Source organism: Sphaerodactylus townsendi, linkage group LG11, assembly GCF_021028975.2.
Source record: "Sphaerodactylus townsendi isolate TG3544 linkage group LG11, MPM_Stown_v2.3, whole genome shotgun sequence".
Classification (NCBI taxonomy): domain Eukaryota; kingdom Metazoa; phylum Chordata; class Lepidosauria; order Squamata; family Sphaerodactylidae; genus Sphaerodactylus; species Sphaerodactylus townsendi.
The window spans coordinates 32,470,712-32,490,571 of NC_059435.1; the positions used below are offsets into that span (position 1 = coordinate 32,470,712).

At 39.9% G+C, this 19,860-nt stretch overlaps 1 protein-coding gene across 5 annotated transcripts in view; it reads right to left on the reverse strand.

The window, feature by feature from the left end:
• RBMS3 (RNA binding motif single stranded interacting protein 3) overlaps positions 1–19,860 on the reverse strand; it is an 882,486-nt gene that overhangs the window by 60,452 nt on the left and 802,174 nt on the right. For 4 of the 5 annotated variants that reach the window (XM_048510685.1, XM_048510686.1, XM_048510688.1 and 1 more), the window contains one exon: positions 19,083–19,133. The exons of the other annotated variant lie outside the window; for it this stretch is intronic. In XM_048510685.1, the coding sequence (XP_048366642.1) occupies positions 19,083–19,133 (51 nt within the window). The remainder of the gene's footprint in view (positions 1–19,082; positions 19,134–19,860) is intronic. 5 annotated transcript variants of the gene reach the window in all.

Genomic DNA, 19,860 nt, shown 5'->3' on the forward strand with positions numbered 1-19,860 from the left:
GGAGGCTATATTGCAATGATCTTTTTCTGTGGACATTCAAAGAATTGGTGGGAATATCTTTTTACTCCCCAAGAAGTCTGTTAAGATGAGAAACAGCATCCATTCATGGGCACAGAGGAAGATTGTGGTCCTGCTGACTCTGCTCATTAATCAGATCTACTAATGTAAAGGGTGCTTGTTTAGGTAAGACTGCCGAATTGCTGAGTAGGGATCCCTGCAGCTCTCACCTGCTGTGTTGCTGACTGTATCAGCTTCATCCTCTGATTTCAAAGGAATGTAAATTGAAGAATGTCATAGATCCCTATGCAAAACAGTTAACTGTTGTTGCTTTAACTGGTACATTTAATTGGATAAATCAAATAAAAGACATTTCTTGATTAATTGGACTCTCTCCTCTCAAGCTCGTTGATCCTTCCTAACCAGCCAGGAGCCTATAAAGAACAGATTATACTAATGTTCTTTGACATGGCTTCATCACCAAATTGCCAACATTTTCAGAAGTTTTATACCTTACTTGAAGTCCTATAACTTGCTTTTCCCGGTCCTATTCTTGGATTTTTCTTGCATTAGTATAAGCTTCTCTATTTCTGCTTGAACAAGAAAGCACACAGAGGGCCCCTCCGCACTGTAGGATTCGACCGTAGTTCGACGTAGTTCTGACCCGGGTACTCCGCACAGCTGTAGTGTTCAACACGTGTCTGTCTCTGCTCCCCCCTCTCACCGTCAAATCTTCGAGTTCGACTGGGAGGTACAACTTCCTGGCGAACTTGGGTTGCACTCAAGCCAAAGCCGGCGGAGTGCGGAATCTCCTTCGCCTCAACTCTGCCAACCAGCCAATCACAGTGCAGTATTTCGGCCATGCGCAGAATGGGAGACTCATGGCGGTAGCGAGAAGTGCGCCTTAAAAAAAAATCCTCCTACATAGCTCCTAAACGAATAAAGGGACGCGCACTCACGTTTCCCGCCATAGAACTGCAGCCAATCGGAAATGAGGAGCAGAAGACGCGAGGAGGTAATCCCGCCCTCTGAACTCGGCTCCGGAGACATGAGCCAGCTGCTGTGCGGAGTAACAGAGGAGTCGAGCTCAGGTAACGATTTCAGAAGACGTGAGTTGAACCCTAGTTGCCTCTGCTGTGCGGAGGGGCCCATAATGAATTCCATTCTCCGTGTTTGGAAGTCACCAATGTGATGAAATTATCTGACAGAGACTTCTTTTAAATATTACAGGACACACATCGTTAAATACTGACTGTACTTTAAAGTTACAAAATAACAGATTTTATATACCACTGCAACATATTGAAATCCTAAAGATTTTTGATCCGTTGAAATTTGCTGCTCCCATAATATGTACAGGCCAGCTGGTGAACTGAGCTCCATGCATGAGGGGCAGCATTCAACACAGTTAGAGGGCAAATGTTTCACTTGATAAGAAAATGGACAGAAAATGCATTTCTATTATCACATATAAACCCTGACACATAATACCTTACCTTTTGCTTTTTTATCCAGTCCTTCCTACACAAAACCCAAAACAGCAAACATGATTCCTGTTATGCTCCCCTTCTCCACTTTATCCTCAAAACATCCCTGAGAAGTAGGCTAATTAAGAAAGTGTGACTAGCCCAGTGAACTTCATAGATTAGTGAATCAGGGTTTCCTCCATTCCTAATTCACACTACGCTAGCTTTGCTCTAACATTATGGTGGCATAAGCATATATAGGTAACAGGCATAGGAGGACGAGGATAATGCTCATGAATCTCAATTCCTGTTAACAGATGTTCCATGTAAGTGAAGACTCTGTGCCTGAAATCAGGGGTGTTGCATTTATTAGGGTTCCTGAACTGGCAGGAATACAGCTTACTCAGATACTGGGCTCTGTGTTGACATGATGGCAAATATGGATAGCAAGACGAATGACCACAAGAACAACCCAACTTCCCCACCTATGCACGTTGCCTGTACAAAACTTATATTGATACTACAATAATTACAAGTTATTCTCATGAAAACGATGCAATAGTTTTACCCCTTATTCAGCTGCTTTCGCCAGAAAGTTTACACTGCATTTTAAAACAGAAAGGATGACATGAATTAGGTATGTGGGGAACTTTGAGAAAAATACAGAAATCCTGGTAAATGCCAAGATTTGACTTGGCCAATTAGGGTTGAACCGTATCCCAGACATTAAGAACGAGGGAAAATGTAGAGATCTGAGGACTGAGACTGGGAATGATAGGAAGATATTAAGTGATGATAGTTTATGTTTATTAAAGATAAAAGTAGTCCCCAGGACAAGCATCAGGCTATTACTGACCCATGGGGTGGTGTCATATCACAATGTTTACTATGCCCTTTGTTTATGCCTTCCCCAGTCATCTAAACTTTACAGCCAGCGAGCTGAATACTCATTTTACTGACCTCAAAAGCATGGAAGGTTGAGTCAACCTTGAGCTGGCTACCTGAACCTAGCTTCCATCAGGATTGAATTCATGTTGTGAGCAAAGCTTGGACTACAATATGGCAGCTTAAAAGGTAATAATAATATATGAAATATCTAGGTGCACATGCCACAGGTTATTAAAAAAATATCCGTCTCCACACCAAAATCTCATATCTGCCACAAGCATTCTCTATATCTTTTCCAGATACCAGATTCATACAGTGAAGATACACAATATCTTCTGAAAACTGCCATGTTGAATCCCTTCTGGAAGTCTTTACTTTGAACCTTATTAGATTGAATAGAACTGACCTAAAGTTCTTTTGGGATGTATTAATCTCAGCTAGTGATGGAAAACCACCCCCGTTGTCAGCTATGAGCCTCATGATTAAACACTTGAAAATAACCTTGCTTTTTCTTGTGCAGCATTGTAAATTGGCTCATAACATGAAGTTCTGATAGAGCTAGATCCTAAATATCACACTTTGGAGACATTAGCTTGTTTCTATCAGAGGGAATAGTAACATTTTGAACCTTTGGATAAAAACTGTACTTGAGTCAACAGAACATTCTGTATGTGTGCAGGTTTACATTGTGAGCCATTTAATTCAGAAAAAAAATGACATTTGACTTCTAATATGTGCAAACATTGAGAGCTAGGCAAATTCATATTCCAAACTAAACAATTGGGAATTTAACTGCATCACTGCATTTTAAGATGGAAAAATGCCCTATAGCAAAGGATCATGAAAAGAACATAAGAACATAAGAACTAGCCTGCTGGATCAGACCAGAGTCCATCTAGTCCAGCACTCTGTTACTCGCAGTGGCCCACAAGGTGCCTTTGGGAGTTCACGTGCAGGATGTGAAAGCAATGGCCTTCTGCTGCTGCTGCTCCCGAGCACCTGGTCTGCTAAGGCATTTGCAATCTGAGATCAAATACTGTGTTGCATGAGCACTGGTATAGACTTAACCCCTACCTCAAATACCCCAAGCCTCCAAATCAGGAAAGAGGAGGCAAAAACAGTTACACTCTTCTGCTCTGCACATCTTAGTTGGTTTCTGATCTGGAACCCACTGGACCTGGGTTTATGGGTTATGATTCAGACCTGTATTCTGGTAGGCGTGGATTGGAACCACATCCTTAGATCTAAGTATTGTTATTCATCTTGGACCTTCAGGATTGTGCAGTTTAAAAACCTAAATATTATGTAAACACAATCTGTACATTTGTGAAGGATCATGAAAATACAGCGCTAATTTCTCAAGTCAAGCTTATTGTTGCAATCAAAGACCAGCAATAAAAAAGCTAGCAATGCACAGGAAAGAAAAAAACAGTAATAAAAAGGTGGGAAGCCCAATTCAGAGGATGGCTGAATCCCTCTCTGGAGTCAGTGAACCCCTGCACTGATGTGAGTGCCCACCCCACCAAGGGGCAAATGTGAAGGTGGAGGGGCAACTTAACCAGATGGTTGAGTGACACAACTGTATGGCACCTGACCAAGAAGCCACTGTTCTTCCACAGGCTTGCCGGGATGGCCAGGGGTGTTCCAGGGGTAGACCAGGGGGTGGACCTGACCTTAGTTGGCTTCTACTGCCCACCCAGCCCCCATGCGCCGGTAGAACCTGCGATGAAGATATACCACATTTTTGGTGATGTACTCTGTTATCCCTATGGGGGATTCTCGAAGTGCTTTTTTCCCTTTACTTTCTTGGACATCCTGCTCCACAGAAAAGTTCTTTGGAGAGGGATCCAGCTCCTCTCCAAAACAGCCTTCTCAGTCCAGCCAGTCTCATAGTTTTAAGCAATTGGTATACAATTGGTTAATTATATTTAGCAGATTTCTTGGTCTATAGGTGGCTGGATTGGTTCTGCATCCTTTTTAAAAAGTGGGACCTATGATAGCTAGACATCAATCATATGAGATATGAGCTAGAGTTATTCAGTATAAGATGGCACTGTTGGCTCTTTCAGATAATGTACAGAGGCTGACTAACTGTTCACCCTATATGAGAATTTCCCAGTGGGCAACTGGACTAGGGGCCAAGCAAAACCAAGCCCCCAAAACTCTGTCACAGCTCAATTCACTGCCTAAGGTGACCTGGGACACTGCCTTTGCAGCCCTGCCCCACCACCTCCTGAGGGTTTTCCAGCAGTGTAGAAAGGAAGGAAAAAATGGAAAATCCCCCATCACCAAAAGCCCTACATAGGAATAAATGGACTCACACCAAATCAAAGGGTAGCGTAAGTCCAAGCTCCAGGATGCGGTGTAACTAGCAAAGCCTGGGAGGAGGCTGACTAATGTTAGCTCCATCCCTGGGAAGTCTAGCCTGCCCTAACCCCACACCATTGTCCAGCTTCCAGGTGGTCTGGGTTTTGCCACTGCAGAGCTCGGGGTTGGCCAGTCACCACTGTTTTTGCCTGTTCCACTGCAGAGGGGGGTGCTTCTTGCACCATGCATCAATGCAACTCCACAATTCAATTCACCTTCCCCATAGGGTTGTACTTTCAGTGTCTCAGAGACCATTTAGGTTAGACCCTTCATTGGTATTTGCTTGCCCCAAAAATATTCTATTATGCTTTCTGAGTTTAGTATAACTGTTCTAGAGCTGCTTCTACTTCCTGATAATGTAACAGTGTCCCTTTCAGGGTACATAGGCACCATATTGGTTTATTTCATATGTTATACAATAAAGCCTCCATGTTTTGTAATATTAAACAAGAACTGTAGATTCCTGCTCCTGTATTCATTTTCATATGGTAAGGTGCCTATGCTTTTATGCCACATTGAACTCATGGAAATCTCCCTTGGTTATCATAGCTATCACCACTAAATTTTAAAACTATTCACTGTATTTTGTACTCATGCAAAATCATATTCTAATATATCAACTATTTCCCCTTGCAGTAGTCGTATTACTTACGATACTTACTGGAGGAATAAGGATGCATATGTGAAATAACAGGCACCAGCTAATTTATTATCCATAGACTTGGCATAGATGTGGCAGTAGTTTATCCAAACAAACATTGTATTTCCTATGTCGTGTTTCTAGGACCAAACCTAGCTAGCACTTTTAATCAACCATGGCCAATCACTTGCCAGCCACATCAAATTAATGCATTTAGTACAACATGTTTGTTCTGTATTTATACAGGATGCTTCTATCATGTCACCAGTTTGCTTTTACCAACTGTATGTGTGTATATGTGTGTGTCAGGGGTAAGGTATTTTTGAATAGAGATTTTACTAGGGTCACCTCTCGCCTTCTCAAAGCACTGAGAAGAATGTTTCGGTCAAAAACAATATACAATATACAATATATATCCAATTGCTAGTTTATTGGACCTCTGGCTATTTCCATCCTCTATATATAGTGACCTTCAAAGAATTCCTGTCAGAAGTTCTGCAGCTTCACGAGTCCCTCTCTACCGCATTTCTAGAGTCAGCAGTAGAAGTTGTTGTTTGTAAATGTATTGTCCCAAAATATCCTCTATTCAAACAGAATGGAAGAATTCTTTGGCCTCAGTTTAATGTTTGTCTGATTTGTTTAGTTTAGCATCAGGGAGTTCAGTGGTAAAGTTTACAGTATGTAAGTCAAAGGCCCCAGGTTCAATTTCCAGATTTACAGTAAAAAAGAAAGTAAGCAAAATATTGGCGATGATCAACTGAGATAGAAAATTTATCATGTAAGGATCTTGTCAGAAGAAGCACAAGAAGAAAGATGAACAATGAAGAGAATGGGATGGTGCTAGCAGCACCAGTATGTAATTAGGGTAGGGGGAAGAGATTGAGACATATGATTTGCCTCTAAATTCCTGAAAGCCCAGGAAATAACCTGAAAACATATTAAGTTGAAGATTTTTATAAGAAAGGAATCTTCTATTTGGAATTTCTTTAAGGAGAAAGCTATCTTGGACACAATCCATGCATTCTTCAGTTTTTGGTCTTTTGATTTGACATAATTTCAATTTAATAGTTAAGGAGCTGAGCCCTAGCAACACAGGTCTCCATTTCAGGGGTATATAACCAGTTGATGGTGCAACTGTTGTCTTACAGATACAGATATAATAATAAATATCTAAATTGCTCTATAATACCCCCGCTGAAATTAGAAGGCAAGCCTCCATTCTAAATTTTCATTTAAATTATAGTGAGTCACGGATTTGCTAATCTAATTCAAAAACAGTCATTACATACCCCTATACACAACTGCTTTGTCTAAATTTTTCTCCCCTCCCATGGGATACCTCTGATTCCCCCAATCTATTCCTGGGATTTTTTGGATAAACTGTCCCACAAGCAGCAGCATTTGGGGTATGTTTTGGACTATCATGGGAAATTGTAATTGCTATTAATTGCCTTGTACTTGCTGAAGTCTAGGCAGGATTCATAATTGGTACAAGGACACTTCTGCTTCTAGAACATGCTTCTTCTACCAGAAGAAAGCTCCTTACATCATAAGAAGGCCATTTATTTAGTGGAATGGAACATTTGTATCCAACTTAATTAAATACATGTTCTATTTGAAATCAGTTTTAAAGTTTTAAAAACCCCACATCTATCCCAGATATTCTGTTTACAGCATCATAGCTGAACTTGCATGGATATTGCAAAGAGTATTGGGCTACTTCAGAACTGTCAAAAAGCCCATGATCGATCGATCTGTAATAACCAACACACATCTATCTTTGATTGAACTGTTTTAAGCAATATCTCCGCATTTTTACACTTAGAGTACTTGTTTAGTTGTGAGAGACATCTGCTATTGATTTTTTAAAAATCATCCGCAAGTATTGGAAGAAAAACAGAACAGGCGGTATGCAGACAAAATAGAATGAGAATGCCTATAATCTGTATGGTTATTTAAGATGAAGGAAAATATCCACCTTTAGGCTTGTGTTGGAGCAGCTCAAGCATTAAATAAGTATATTTTCAAGGCATTTCTAGCCCTTGAGTTGTATTGCCAAAAGTGAACATCTTGTGCACTTGTAAATGGCCACTATTAAAGTAATGCTAGCAAGAAAGAGTTAGAATACTCGTAACTGTACTTTTACTTCTAAAGCTTTTTGTCTGTGACTTAACCACCATATTCAAGGTGAGAGATTATTTTGCTGGAAATGCCAGGAAAACAAATGTGCAGCAAGTTCAGCTATTTCACCTGATTAAACGGCAAATATTTCAAATGTATATCACTTTCTGATTCTTGCAAGTAGACTGGAAAATGCTTCCTCGTTGTTGCATGCTTCATTCAGCCTCATTGCAAACAGCTCCCATTAAATCACAGCCTTCAACAACCACTTTTTTGTTTGTCCTGTTTGTAACATATGTTTTGTATCACATACTTGAACAAACTAATTCATCTGCAAGGGATCGCCCACTCTGCTGGTGTGCGTCCAGCTGTGAAAAGAGCTCAAATGTCATTTGCGGCCACTTTCATTCCATTCTTCTGATCTCACAGGAACTCAGTGACCACATCCAAGTCCAAAAGAAAATCAGAGAGAGAGAGAGAAACACAGAGAACTGAGAACATGCACATCCTTTTAAAAATTTCCAGCGTGGGAGTAATGTTACTTTGAGCAGGAAGCATTTGTGAAAGGAATGAAACTGATGCTGAGGGAAGATATACCAATCTCTGCAGCATTTTCCAACATCTTGCTTCTGTTTTTTTAAAATGAGCCATTTCATATTAATGAACGCTGGAATTGTATGCCCAAATGATGATGTAATATGAGAACCTAGTTACTTTGAGATCTAAAGATCCACTTGGCCAATCAGAATTCCCTGGCCAAATGGGGCTCATTCCCATTACAAGATACAGAAGCTGTGATACGTAGATCTGAACACTTGAGTTCTTGTCCTATCCTATAAAGTCACTTTAAGATATTTTCAAGATAGAATCAAAATCAATTCTTTTTTTTCTCTGATGAGCCCATGCCCCACCAATGGCTGGCCGACTATATTAATATGTATTAGTGGATTTTTTAAAAAAAAATCCACATCGACAAAGAAGCCAAATATCGTTGTTGGATGTTTTACAAAGCACAAATTTCACCATCATGTGTCCCAACAATACTGAGAAGGTATATTACTGTTTACCTTATTAAATTCCTCATATGAACACAAAAATATATATTCTTCATTTTCAAGAAAAAAAATAACAGGACTAATATTTTCTCCAGTAACTCTATTTTCATAAAACGTTTATTTTTTAAAAATAGACACTATGAATGACACAATGGCATACACCAATTCAGATGGTATATCACCTCCATAATTGTAGAACAGTGCTTGAGCATGGGAGCAGTGGTTAGGATGGGAGCAGTGATGAGGATGTTGGACTAGGATTTTGGAGAACCAGATCTGATTCCCTGTTCTGTCATAGAAGCATTTGGGCTAACCTTGAGACAGTCACTGTCTTTTAGCCTGGCTGTTGCAAGAACAAAGTATCAGAGATGCTTTTGGGGTCATGCTGCAATGAAATGTGGGGTAAACATTTTTAACAATCAATTTGTAGATTATTCACACTAAATATTGATAGTGCACCCTTAAACTAAATAACTAAAAATGTCAGCTTATGTCCAAGTTAAACTGTCTAAATTAAAGACAGAATCTATAGACATTAGGTTGATGAAAATCCCCAGGCAACAATCACCAACACTGCTCTGACCAGAACAATAGTAGTATCTTGTACCCAGGAACAGAACATCTATGGTTCTATGGCCAGGAAGTATCATGGTTCCTGTGATAAATCAGTCACAAGAATTAAGCTGTATCAGTACTGAACTCTATCTCCAGTACAAAGATTTGATTGTGTCACACAATTACATCAGAGAGTAACAGATTATACCCAGGAATTCACACTGCAGTTTCACATTAAAATTTATCAAGTTGTTTATTTGAAAATTTGGATAAAATGCCATAGGCATAACAGTACACAGTGGTTTGGATTCCAAAATATCACTGAAACATCAGCAGTTCTTGTGATTGATGATTTTGCAAATTGTCCCCTCATTGTCAGACTCCCACTTTGCCACTCCCCTCCCCTCTCCTCCCATGCCACCCCTCACTCCCTCCCCTCCCCCACATCAAAATTGCCATTGAGCTAGACAGAGCTCTGCACACATTAAATGACTTATAGGAACACAATTCCAGAGGGCTCAGAAGACTGCAGGAGAGCAGAAGATATGCCTTCCTCAAACACAACCGTGCTTGTTCTGCTTAAGATCCAAGCCACCCAATATTGTGTAACCTAAAGCTATCTCCAAGTTTCAGAACAATAAAAAGTGTCCCTGAAAATTTGGTGCATAATATTAATTTGTTTTGAATGCTGCATAGAAATTACCCAAGCATAAGTCTTTGGGAAGATAGCCCATGTTCAGGACAACGTAAATGGCTCACTAGCTTCTCATACTTCCAGATGGTTGACCCATAACTAACACGTAGTGCAGAATGCCTTCTTTATTGAGGGACAGTGTAACACTAAGAGCTTGACATCTGGAACCTGAACAAAACTCAAAATACTGTGTAAAACCACAAGAAAGCACACAAAAGTCCTTGATCAGCTTCCCCATATTTGGAATGAACAACCAGTTTGGTTGATGTATAAAACATGCTACATATACAGTTCACCGACAACAATTCCCAGTTAGCATTATTTTACAATAATCCTGAAACTCAACTCACTGTTCATTTTCTGTGTTGGAAGTATGGAAGCATTATGGGAATACATACTCTTTATAGTTTCTTAGCTATTGTTGGCTGATATTTATTGCTGATAAATGTTACTGTGTAAAATTAAGATCGTTTCAGAGGGTAGAGATATTAGTCTGCAGTAGACAGCTAATCCAGTAGCATTTTAGAGAACAAGAAGATTTAGAAGGCATGGGCTTTCAAGGGTTAAACCTCCTTTTGTCAGATAGAAGTTAGAATGGACATTATAGCCCAGTCAGAAGGTGGTAAGAGTGCTGCAAAGAAAAAAACTACAATGCACATTGTGACCAGTTTGGTTACAGCAGAGGGAAAATGCTGGGGGCAGAATATTAGCATCAGTAGTGAGATTTAATGTATTTTGTGAATAAAATATTTAATGCTACCTTTAATGTGTTCTACTGCTCTAGTTGGCATTCTTCAAAAGCCTACAGATAGGAACCTGAGAGATCTAGGGAGCCAAAGCAGATTTTACAAAAACAAATAAGAGGCTGTAAGAGAAAGAATAAACAAGGCCTAATGCATACAGTCCACTACTATGAAAAGCAGCATGCTATTTTAAAATCTAAAATTATTTCAGTTACACCAATCTTTATTTACAATAACATTACAAAATAACTGTTCCGTGAAGTCACAGAATATCACAACCTGGTATTAGATGGCTTGGGTTTGCCTGATCTTATTTTTATTCTTGATTCAGGCGGTATTGAGCTTAGAACAAAATCTGTATTGAATTAGGAGCATGTTGAACTGTAACAAGTCTTGATATTTACATAATGTGTTTATGCCTCCCTCCCCCTTTCCCTAACAGTTGACCTTTATTAAATAGAAGCTGTATGTACAGTTAGGTCAAGTTAGTTAATGTGAAAAACTGTTGACGTGTGAATTCCTCTCTGCTCAGGTTGTATTAGGTACACTAATTACCAGCTTCCTTCATGAATATCTGATATTTTGGTGAGTTTTGGGGTAGGTGTTTTCTTAAAATGCTGCTTAGGAACTGTAGTGCACATGAAGGGAAGCCTGTTTAAGCAATTGTGTGACATTCCCTTTTTCTTCTAAGTCATGTGTCACAATATGCTGCCCATGACTGGCTGTTGGATCTCTTATGCAACATTAGTTACTCTCTTGGAAAGGATTAAGATATTGTTTATTACTTTGGTTAATATTACAATAGTTCTAGTTCAACAGGAATTTTTATATTAATGTGATGTGTAAGAACAAAAATTGTGACTGTGGATTCAGCAATTTAAAAGTTCAGAATTTTTGAATATTCATAATTCCATTAAAGTCAATAGGAAGCAGCCATTTCCCACTAAAAACAAGGCAAACTATTTTCCGTTAACTTCCTGATCCTTTCCCAGTGTCCAAGTCATCCAAGAAGAGCATAACAGATGTGGAAAGTGCACTGCAAATGCAGTCTATCTAGATGTATCTAACAAACCTTGACTTTATGCTTATTATATCATGCAGGGACCAAAATCAAATATAAATTTTCCCTATTAATCAACCATTTACATTTTGACCCAATTAATCCCAAACGTTATTTCCAAGTATTATGTAATGTACCCCAACTGGCCTAAAATTGCTCAATCCCAAGGTGGCTACTCAAAGGCCCTTTCCACACAGGCACCAAGCAGGGGCACATCGGCATAAACAATGCCAACGCACCCCCCTGGGACCATTTGCATGGACGGTCCTGGCAGGGCAGTGGCGTAGCCTTTGCATAGGCTGCGCCATTGCTGAATCCTGTACCTCTCCTCCTGGCTTCCAGCGTGTAGCAGAAACCAGGGGACACCCCCCTGCAGGCTGGAGTGGCGGCTCCGAAGTCGCAGGCCAGGGGGGCGGGTCCCCTGGTTTCTACAATGCGCCGGAAGCCAGGAGGAGAGGTACGGCGTTCAGCAACGGTGGGGGGGGATGGTGCCTTCCAGCCGCTGCCATTTGCACAGCAGCAGTTGGAAGACACTGCTTCCAAAAAACCTCGCTCAGGGAGCGAGGTTCGGAAGCAGCGCCTTCATGCTGCGTGGGGGTGGCAAGGCCGGTGAGGCCGTGTGAACCCCTCCCCAGGGATGCAGTTTTTAGCGTCCTTGGGGCGCTGTATTCCGCCTATGAGAAAACAGCCAAAGTTAATATGGGGCTGGTATCTGAATTGAAAAAAAGAGAGAGAGAATTTCAATTCTGTTCTTAAATTCCAATGTTCCACCTCTGATATTCCAAATTGTGTAGCAGGGGCTGCCCTCTGAGTATAACTGGGACAATGATCTTTTAAAAGGTGAGCTTGTATGGAGGCCTTTTCTCTTAAAGTTAAAATTATACCCTTTGACACCTTGGATTGATTAGGGAAGATTCTTATGTTTCCCGTTAAGATAAACTCATCGAATTATGACTTTAGATCCTTAAACTTTTCTTGGACTCTCTTGAGACACTCCACAGACAGGAAACTATGAGCATGGTTAAGAAACATGTACTTACATATTACAGGGTGGAGCTGGAATCAAATATAGGATGAGGAACATTCTACTATCTGTACATCCTACTGAAAGTCTGCTTCAGTATGCAGAACATTAATGCATAACAAATGGTCAGGGAGACAACAGAGCAATTACGAAGTATACTTTCACTTGGAAAAAGTGCTATCATTGTCTCTGCCAGATTCAGAAATGCAGAAGTACAGCCGTCAGACTTTGCTTCCACCTCAGTTCCCACTCCTGCAGTTAAGCCATGTCAGTATCAATAAATTGACAGCCTGATCCCTGCCCTTAATGCCAAGCTGTTTGGGAAATGTCTCATTTTATTTTTCAAGACAGTTCAGAATGAGATGCTGAATATTCAGAATGATAAGACTCAGAGATCTGGAACAGAGGGAATAATTCTGAATCTGAATTTTATCATTCTGAATATTAAGACTCTCATTGGCTTTAGATACTGGCTTCGAATACTTCTGAATTCAAACTGCACATCCCTGTTTCATTTTCTAAAACAGTAGTGCAGAAAGTTTCACCACTTCCCCCAAACCTGATATACTTGTAAAGGCCAATTTTACTCGAGACACATGGTACATGCCTTGTCCCCAGGACATATGTGACTTTTCTAGGTTTTTAGTCTGGACTGCAAACAGAAGTAATCATTGTTCTGCCAACTACAATAGCATTTGAAAAATCAAATTCTCCTATCAAGAAGGAAGGATACTTTCTCATGCAGAGTCAGGATGGATTACAAGGTTAGACTAATTGTGTTATTTTGCAGCATGTGTTGACAGCCTGGGCTGCCTGCTATGATCAAAATGCTCACCACACAGGCACAAAAATAGTCATGGTGTCTCATTATAAATTATGAACAAATGAAGATTATCAGTGAAGCAATGCCCAAACTATAATCAAAACAAATATTATAAGCAGTGTAAATCTGTATTTGCCAAGCTGATAGTTGTGCGCCTTGTCAGTGCCTCTCGATAAAGATGTGGTGATTGCCTATGTGTACCCCCATAAGGAACAAAACTAGTCTGAATCAGACCATTGTATAGAGAGTCAGCGGACATCTTTGTGATCATGGTTGCCTGAAAAAATGATGCTGCTGCTTCTGCCTGGCACAAACTAGCTTTTGTTTATATAGTATATATGATTGCATGAAGAAATTGGTATTGGGAATTGGACCTACACTAACCAAGGAAGTGAACTGATCATCACTTGCACATTCAATGGTTTTTGCTTTGAACTGTATGTGAGTGATCTCACAAATAAGATCAAGGGGAAAGCTGATGTGACCTCAATCTGACATGTGATGTCACAGAACACCATACCAATTACTGCCTTGATTACTGGAGTTACCATACTGCAAATCCTTGATTTTCTGCTTCAAGAAATAGTGCAGTGCTGTGCTTTGGCACCAGTTTCTGCCTACGTTATTTCAACCTTTAGCCTTCTGTGTTTTAGCAAGCTCATTTTCAAAGGATGATTAAAAATGTTGAGCTTTTTGAGAGAACAGTTGAGAAAATAGCTGCCAATTTCATTTAACTGGCATGTTCTCTGTTTTTCTTATCACGTAGGTGAACTATCACATTTCATTTTGGACACAGATCATAGAATCAATGCTTTGTTTTTTCACATTTGTACTCGAACACACAATGGACATTTCATTGGACTTATGATAAAAGCACACCATGTTCAAGTTAGAGAAGCTATATGTTTTGAGAAATTTTTGTGAGCAGACACAAGGAATTCAAAATCATTTGTTTTAAGAAATCTGGAGCCGAAGGATTACATTATGTACGTGGTGATTTGGATTTTTTCCAATGGCAAAATAGCAAAACCTGGTGAAAAGAAAAGCTTTTGTGATCCCAAACAGAGCTACCTCCTGAAGTCAATGGCTTAGAATGTGATAATTATGTTGAGTATACCACTGGTAAGCTTGAATACTTAATTTAATTTATTTATTGAAAAAGGGAAAAGAGGCATCCTGTCAAAAAATAAAATTAGTCTGCTGTGCGTCTTCAAAGTCTCCTTTGCGCTAATGGACTTAACAGTTGCCCAATTCCAGTAAATGAGCCATGGGTTTTTAGGAAGCCACCAAAGGTGGAAACTCTAGGTTGAAGTAAAATAAATGGATTCTACACACACAAACAAATTATGAATGACACCATGCAGTTTTAAAAAGAAAGGCAAACCATAGCAGGTGTATATTAGGAAAAACGTGACCCATTTAGATTTTTTTAAAAAGCGGCAGTAAAATGAAGATGCAATATATTCAGAATCAATCTCCTTTCAGTAATGAAGGATTCAGAAACTGGAAATAATGAGACATCACTCCAAAAGTGCTGTGAACAAGCAGTGGTTTGGTGTAGCATTAAACACATAGCATAAACAGCTACTGAGCAACACATACAGTCAAGAAATGAGATTGCTACGTGTTTGCCTGGGATGACGTGTGATGACCTTATCCCACACTTTCCCCCAGAGTTTATGGGGAGGAAGACTGCACATAAACAGTTGACCCATTCACAGTCCCTATGTTGTGATGAATGTGTCTGAAGTAGAGATCAGGCCCGTGCACTCAATCCATACAGGGAAAGGCAAGTGGTCTATACTGGTGTCCCTTTATTTATGTAAAAAATTATGAACATTGTCTAGTACATGCTTATGCCATATTTACAGGTCTACTGTAAATCTGATATTGTGAGCCATGTACTCTGACACTGGTTCAAGATTCCCAGATATTTGTCAGCACTGGATAGAAATAACTGGCACTGATGTAGAATTGGGTAATGTCAGGGGCGGATCATGGTTTAATCCTCAGGTTAAGCCTTTTCAGCCCCAGTAACACTCCCATGCTTGAGTAATGTTACAGGAACGCCCCCCCCCCCCTTCCGCTGAGCCCCAGTACAATATAGGCTGCAAGTAAATTTGCAGCCATGGAAGCCATGTTCCTCAATTTGTTAATGATAGGACTTTTTAGAGGTCATCAGTTCATAGGGCTGCCATAAGTTGGAAGCACTTAACACATACAAAGCTGCAGTCAATCAAAGCTGTTCTAAGCACTATGTAAACTCTATCTCAGATGACAGGGCATGAGGCACACGGCAATCTCTTTGGTTTCATGTTACACATACTTGGAACCATTGCAGGGTCTCTGTTGTGACAGGAATACCAGGAAAAGAACACTTGACCCAAAGCCCCCCCTCCCGCAAAGAGTGTGTGTGTGTGTGTTTGTGTGTGTGTGTGTGTGTGTGCACACGTGCATGAGTGTGAGAAAGAGACAGAGAGAGGGGGAAAAGAGAAAATAAACATTGTTGTAGTATATATCTAACACTGTTCTGCTCAGAATCCTTCTAGGTATACCACTTCAGGACAAAAACACCCAACAGGAGCCTCCAGTCCTCCAACTGATGGTGCAAAAAAATGCATCCAACATATAGAAGGGGCTCCTTTCCCTCAGCTGTGACAGCTTCATCCTCCTTCTCTTGTACTCCCTTTCTGCACTGCCCCACCCGCTCTTTCCCAACAACTGCTAGCTGTGTGTATACAGTGTAGATGGGGGTGGGGGTCTTCCAGATACGCTGGCAACACAGCACTATTCTGTCAGTACAACACCATGTTTGTGCAAACCCTCCCTTGCAAATAGAGAAATGAAGAAGCACAATTACAGTGCAAAGGGACAAACAGTCACTCCATTCTGGAGAAATTGCTACTGTCGCTGTACCTTGATGAGGGATGTTTCTTTCTGCAGAGTGGGCACAGGATACCAGCTAGCAGTGTCAAGATCTTGGGGTCATGATGTCAGGGGTACATGTTCCAACTTTTGACAAGGCCATAAATCAACCAATCTGTTCTAATTCTGTTCTCAACTTTTAACAAAAAAAATACATGTACTTGTACTGTTATACAAAAAATTCCAATCATGCAACTATTTCAGAATACACAATGAAAAGACAAACAACACACATCACTGTGTCAGATTATCAATCTCAGGGAGAAAATGCCTTTCAGTTTTGTCCTCATTCTTCCTTATTGAGAAAGACAACACAATGAACCCAAAGGAACTTCAAGACTAGAAATGTTGTATTCATATCATACACAATATGTTTGGAATTCATATCACACACAATACGTTTAGAGTTAAGAATATGTTTAGAATTGTAAACCATTTAGCATTGGAATAAATAAATAAAGCATTTTGTTATTTCTATAATATATTAAGACCTTCTTACACACAGTGAGCATTGCCAAAGCGACAGGAAGATCAAAATAAAAGGATCAAAAATTTCATAGCTACAGACTGTTTTCACAACTGTGTGTGATTCTAACACAAGATACATAATTCTAGGGCATAAGAAGGGCCAGGGAATATATTTACTTCTACCTGCAAACCTGCAAGGAAGCTTCAGTGTAGGTAGTTTAAAAGGATGACACCCTCTCTTACCTCTTAAGCAAAAAGTTGCCCCTACAATTATATTTAAATGCACAAATTTATCTTAGTAATTTCATCCTGAACTCTGAGTTCTCTGCAACATGAGGATAGACCAATGCAGACTTTAAAAATGTACTCAGGAAGCAACAGGGGTGAATGAGCTAAAGGACTACAAATCAGGCTGAGAGTATTATTGCCTATAGGTGAGGTAATCATGCCTATTTTATGCCTATCTAATCATTAAAAAGCATGCCTTCAATTTGATGCACATCCAATCTTACAACAAAAATATTATATATCAGCAGATGGGCATCTTGAACATAAACTGATCATGACAATACTGAATAGTTATGTTGGGGAAAATGCTTAATGCTTCCATCGCCACACTGCAAAGAAAAACCTTGCTCAGTTTGCACTTTCCTCTTAATCTCCTGTCTCTCCAAACCAACAGTCAAATTTGTCCTGCAGAATAAGAGTGTGACTTTGCATACAAAATGTGCTCCAACTGAGCCACTTCTGAGTAGCTGAAGACATTTAAAACAGAGAAGCAATCGTGCCTCTAGGATCTAGCTCTACTGGTACAAATATTTCCTTCTGGTGTGTGATTGACTCCTTCTGAGCTATTGTTTCATGCTTGGTCCCCCTGAGCATGGCAGAGACAAAGCTAGGGTAGTACATTTCACTGAGCTCTGGTGCATTGACAAGAGTGAGTTTGGGGCTGCACAAGGTCATACCAGCTTGAAAAAGGATGCTGCAGATTTCAGAAACTGTGAACAAAACTCACAACCGTTCAATAATCCAAATGGCACAACAAAAATTCCCCATGACCTTGCAAAATAAATGTAACGTATACCGGTACTTATTTCTTGGTTAGTAATGCTTCATTAACCCAACAGCTGGGATTTGTTTAAACTTACCTGGTAAACCAGATTTAAAAAACCAACAACTTTACAGGAAACTTATCAAAATAAGAATCGTCCAACCAAGACCTAGTAGATCTACACCAGCAGATAATGTATAAAGCAGCTGTGATCCATCATCTTGCATGCCTCTGAATATTTTAACAATTCAGTAAGGTTCCTTTTTTCCTTACTGAAGACCTTTTTATTTTACAAAGAAAGGAAAAAATGTAACAAGAGGAACAGCAACAGATGTGTTATTCATTTTTGTAATTCAGAATACATGGGGGTATAATTTTCTTGCTCCCAAATGTAGAATTCTGAGATTATACAAAGTGTACTTAACTTTGCAATTCCCTTACCGTCATTAATGAAGACCACTCTCCCCCTCAAAAATGTCCCCAATAGCATATCTATTAACATCATCATGCAGTTGAAATGATATCAAATTTAGGGAGTTTCCCTAAGGGCACTTGCAGAATGAAGATGTCTTCAGCACACCTGGCATCTGTCAACCACTTGGGGATGACTCTGAAACCCTCTGCTAGTACAAACAAAGGGCCAGTAGTTTTATGGATCAAAATAAGTGTTACTCTTCAAAGAAGGGAATTTAAAAGAATCATAGAACAAAAACCACATAACCTGGAACTCATTCCATTGTAATGCTAAACTGTTGACTAAGAAGACCAGGAATCCATTACTAGAAATCTCTTACAGTGGCTACAGAAAACCATGCTGCCACATATCAAGCCACATATCTGTACCACACTGATGGTAGAATCCTTTTTATCAGATCAACACAAATGAGCCAACTGTCCCTGATTTAGACCATTCATCCTGGGATGGTTTAATTAGCAGTTCTCACAAAATCTGAAATCTGAGCTATGTTGCCCTGCCTGTAGATAATATTTAGGAACAATGCATACGATGGTAAAATGCATTGAACTGATATCATCTAAGTTCTCTAACGACCAGTCTACCAATCTGTACCTGAAATCACTTCAATAAACAGTTAAAGAACACAGATGTCTGAGTAACGGTAAGTAACTGCTACATCCTGGTGAAACTTTCCCACTTATAATAACACCAGAAAAGTGTGTGTGGATGTGAACAAATGCTCACTTACTGTTGGTTGCATAACATATGACGGATGAGGCATCCATGAAGTACTCTGAACCTGTATATCAGAAAGCACCATATTAGCATAAGAGCGTGCAAAACAACGACTGAGCTTTGAATAAAACATAGAACAGATCGAGTCCTTGGTGCTCCACTTTGGAAAGTGATGCTGTCCTAATTCCATACGTCAATCAAGTTGAAGAATTTGGTCAGATTCTCCCCCAAGTTTGGGACTGTAAACTTTAATGGCAGAATCCATCTCAAGACATGAAAGGCAAGTCTGTACAAGACCGTGGCTGAACAAATCCCTGCCAACCACAACAGAAGGGCTGACCAGAATGAGGATCTGTATTAGTCTACCCAGAAGAGAGAGGAAGTTGCAGGGTTGATGTCAGTGGCAAACAGTACATCAAAATCAACCATGAACAAATAATCAAGGCTGCATATAGTGATTATTTCTGGCTTTCGCTGCCTCGGAGCTGAAGGGTGACTAGATGCCGGCGTCCTTGTCCTCTACATCAGCAGAGTTATCTCTTACACTGGCAAGAGGGGGCAAAGACACTGGTGTGAGGCTGTGCCACATTCAAACAATGATCCCCCCCCTTTGAATGGGGCCGATAGTTAAAAATAGAACAGTATCTTTCCCCCACTGACTGAATATTATTAGCTGTTTTCCAAGAAAAGTTCAGTTTCTCAACCAGTAATTTAACGGCCCCTAGATAATAAATTTGTTTTTGAAAAAAAAATTGAAAGTACGATTTTCTCTTCTTAGTGAGCCTTCAGAC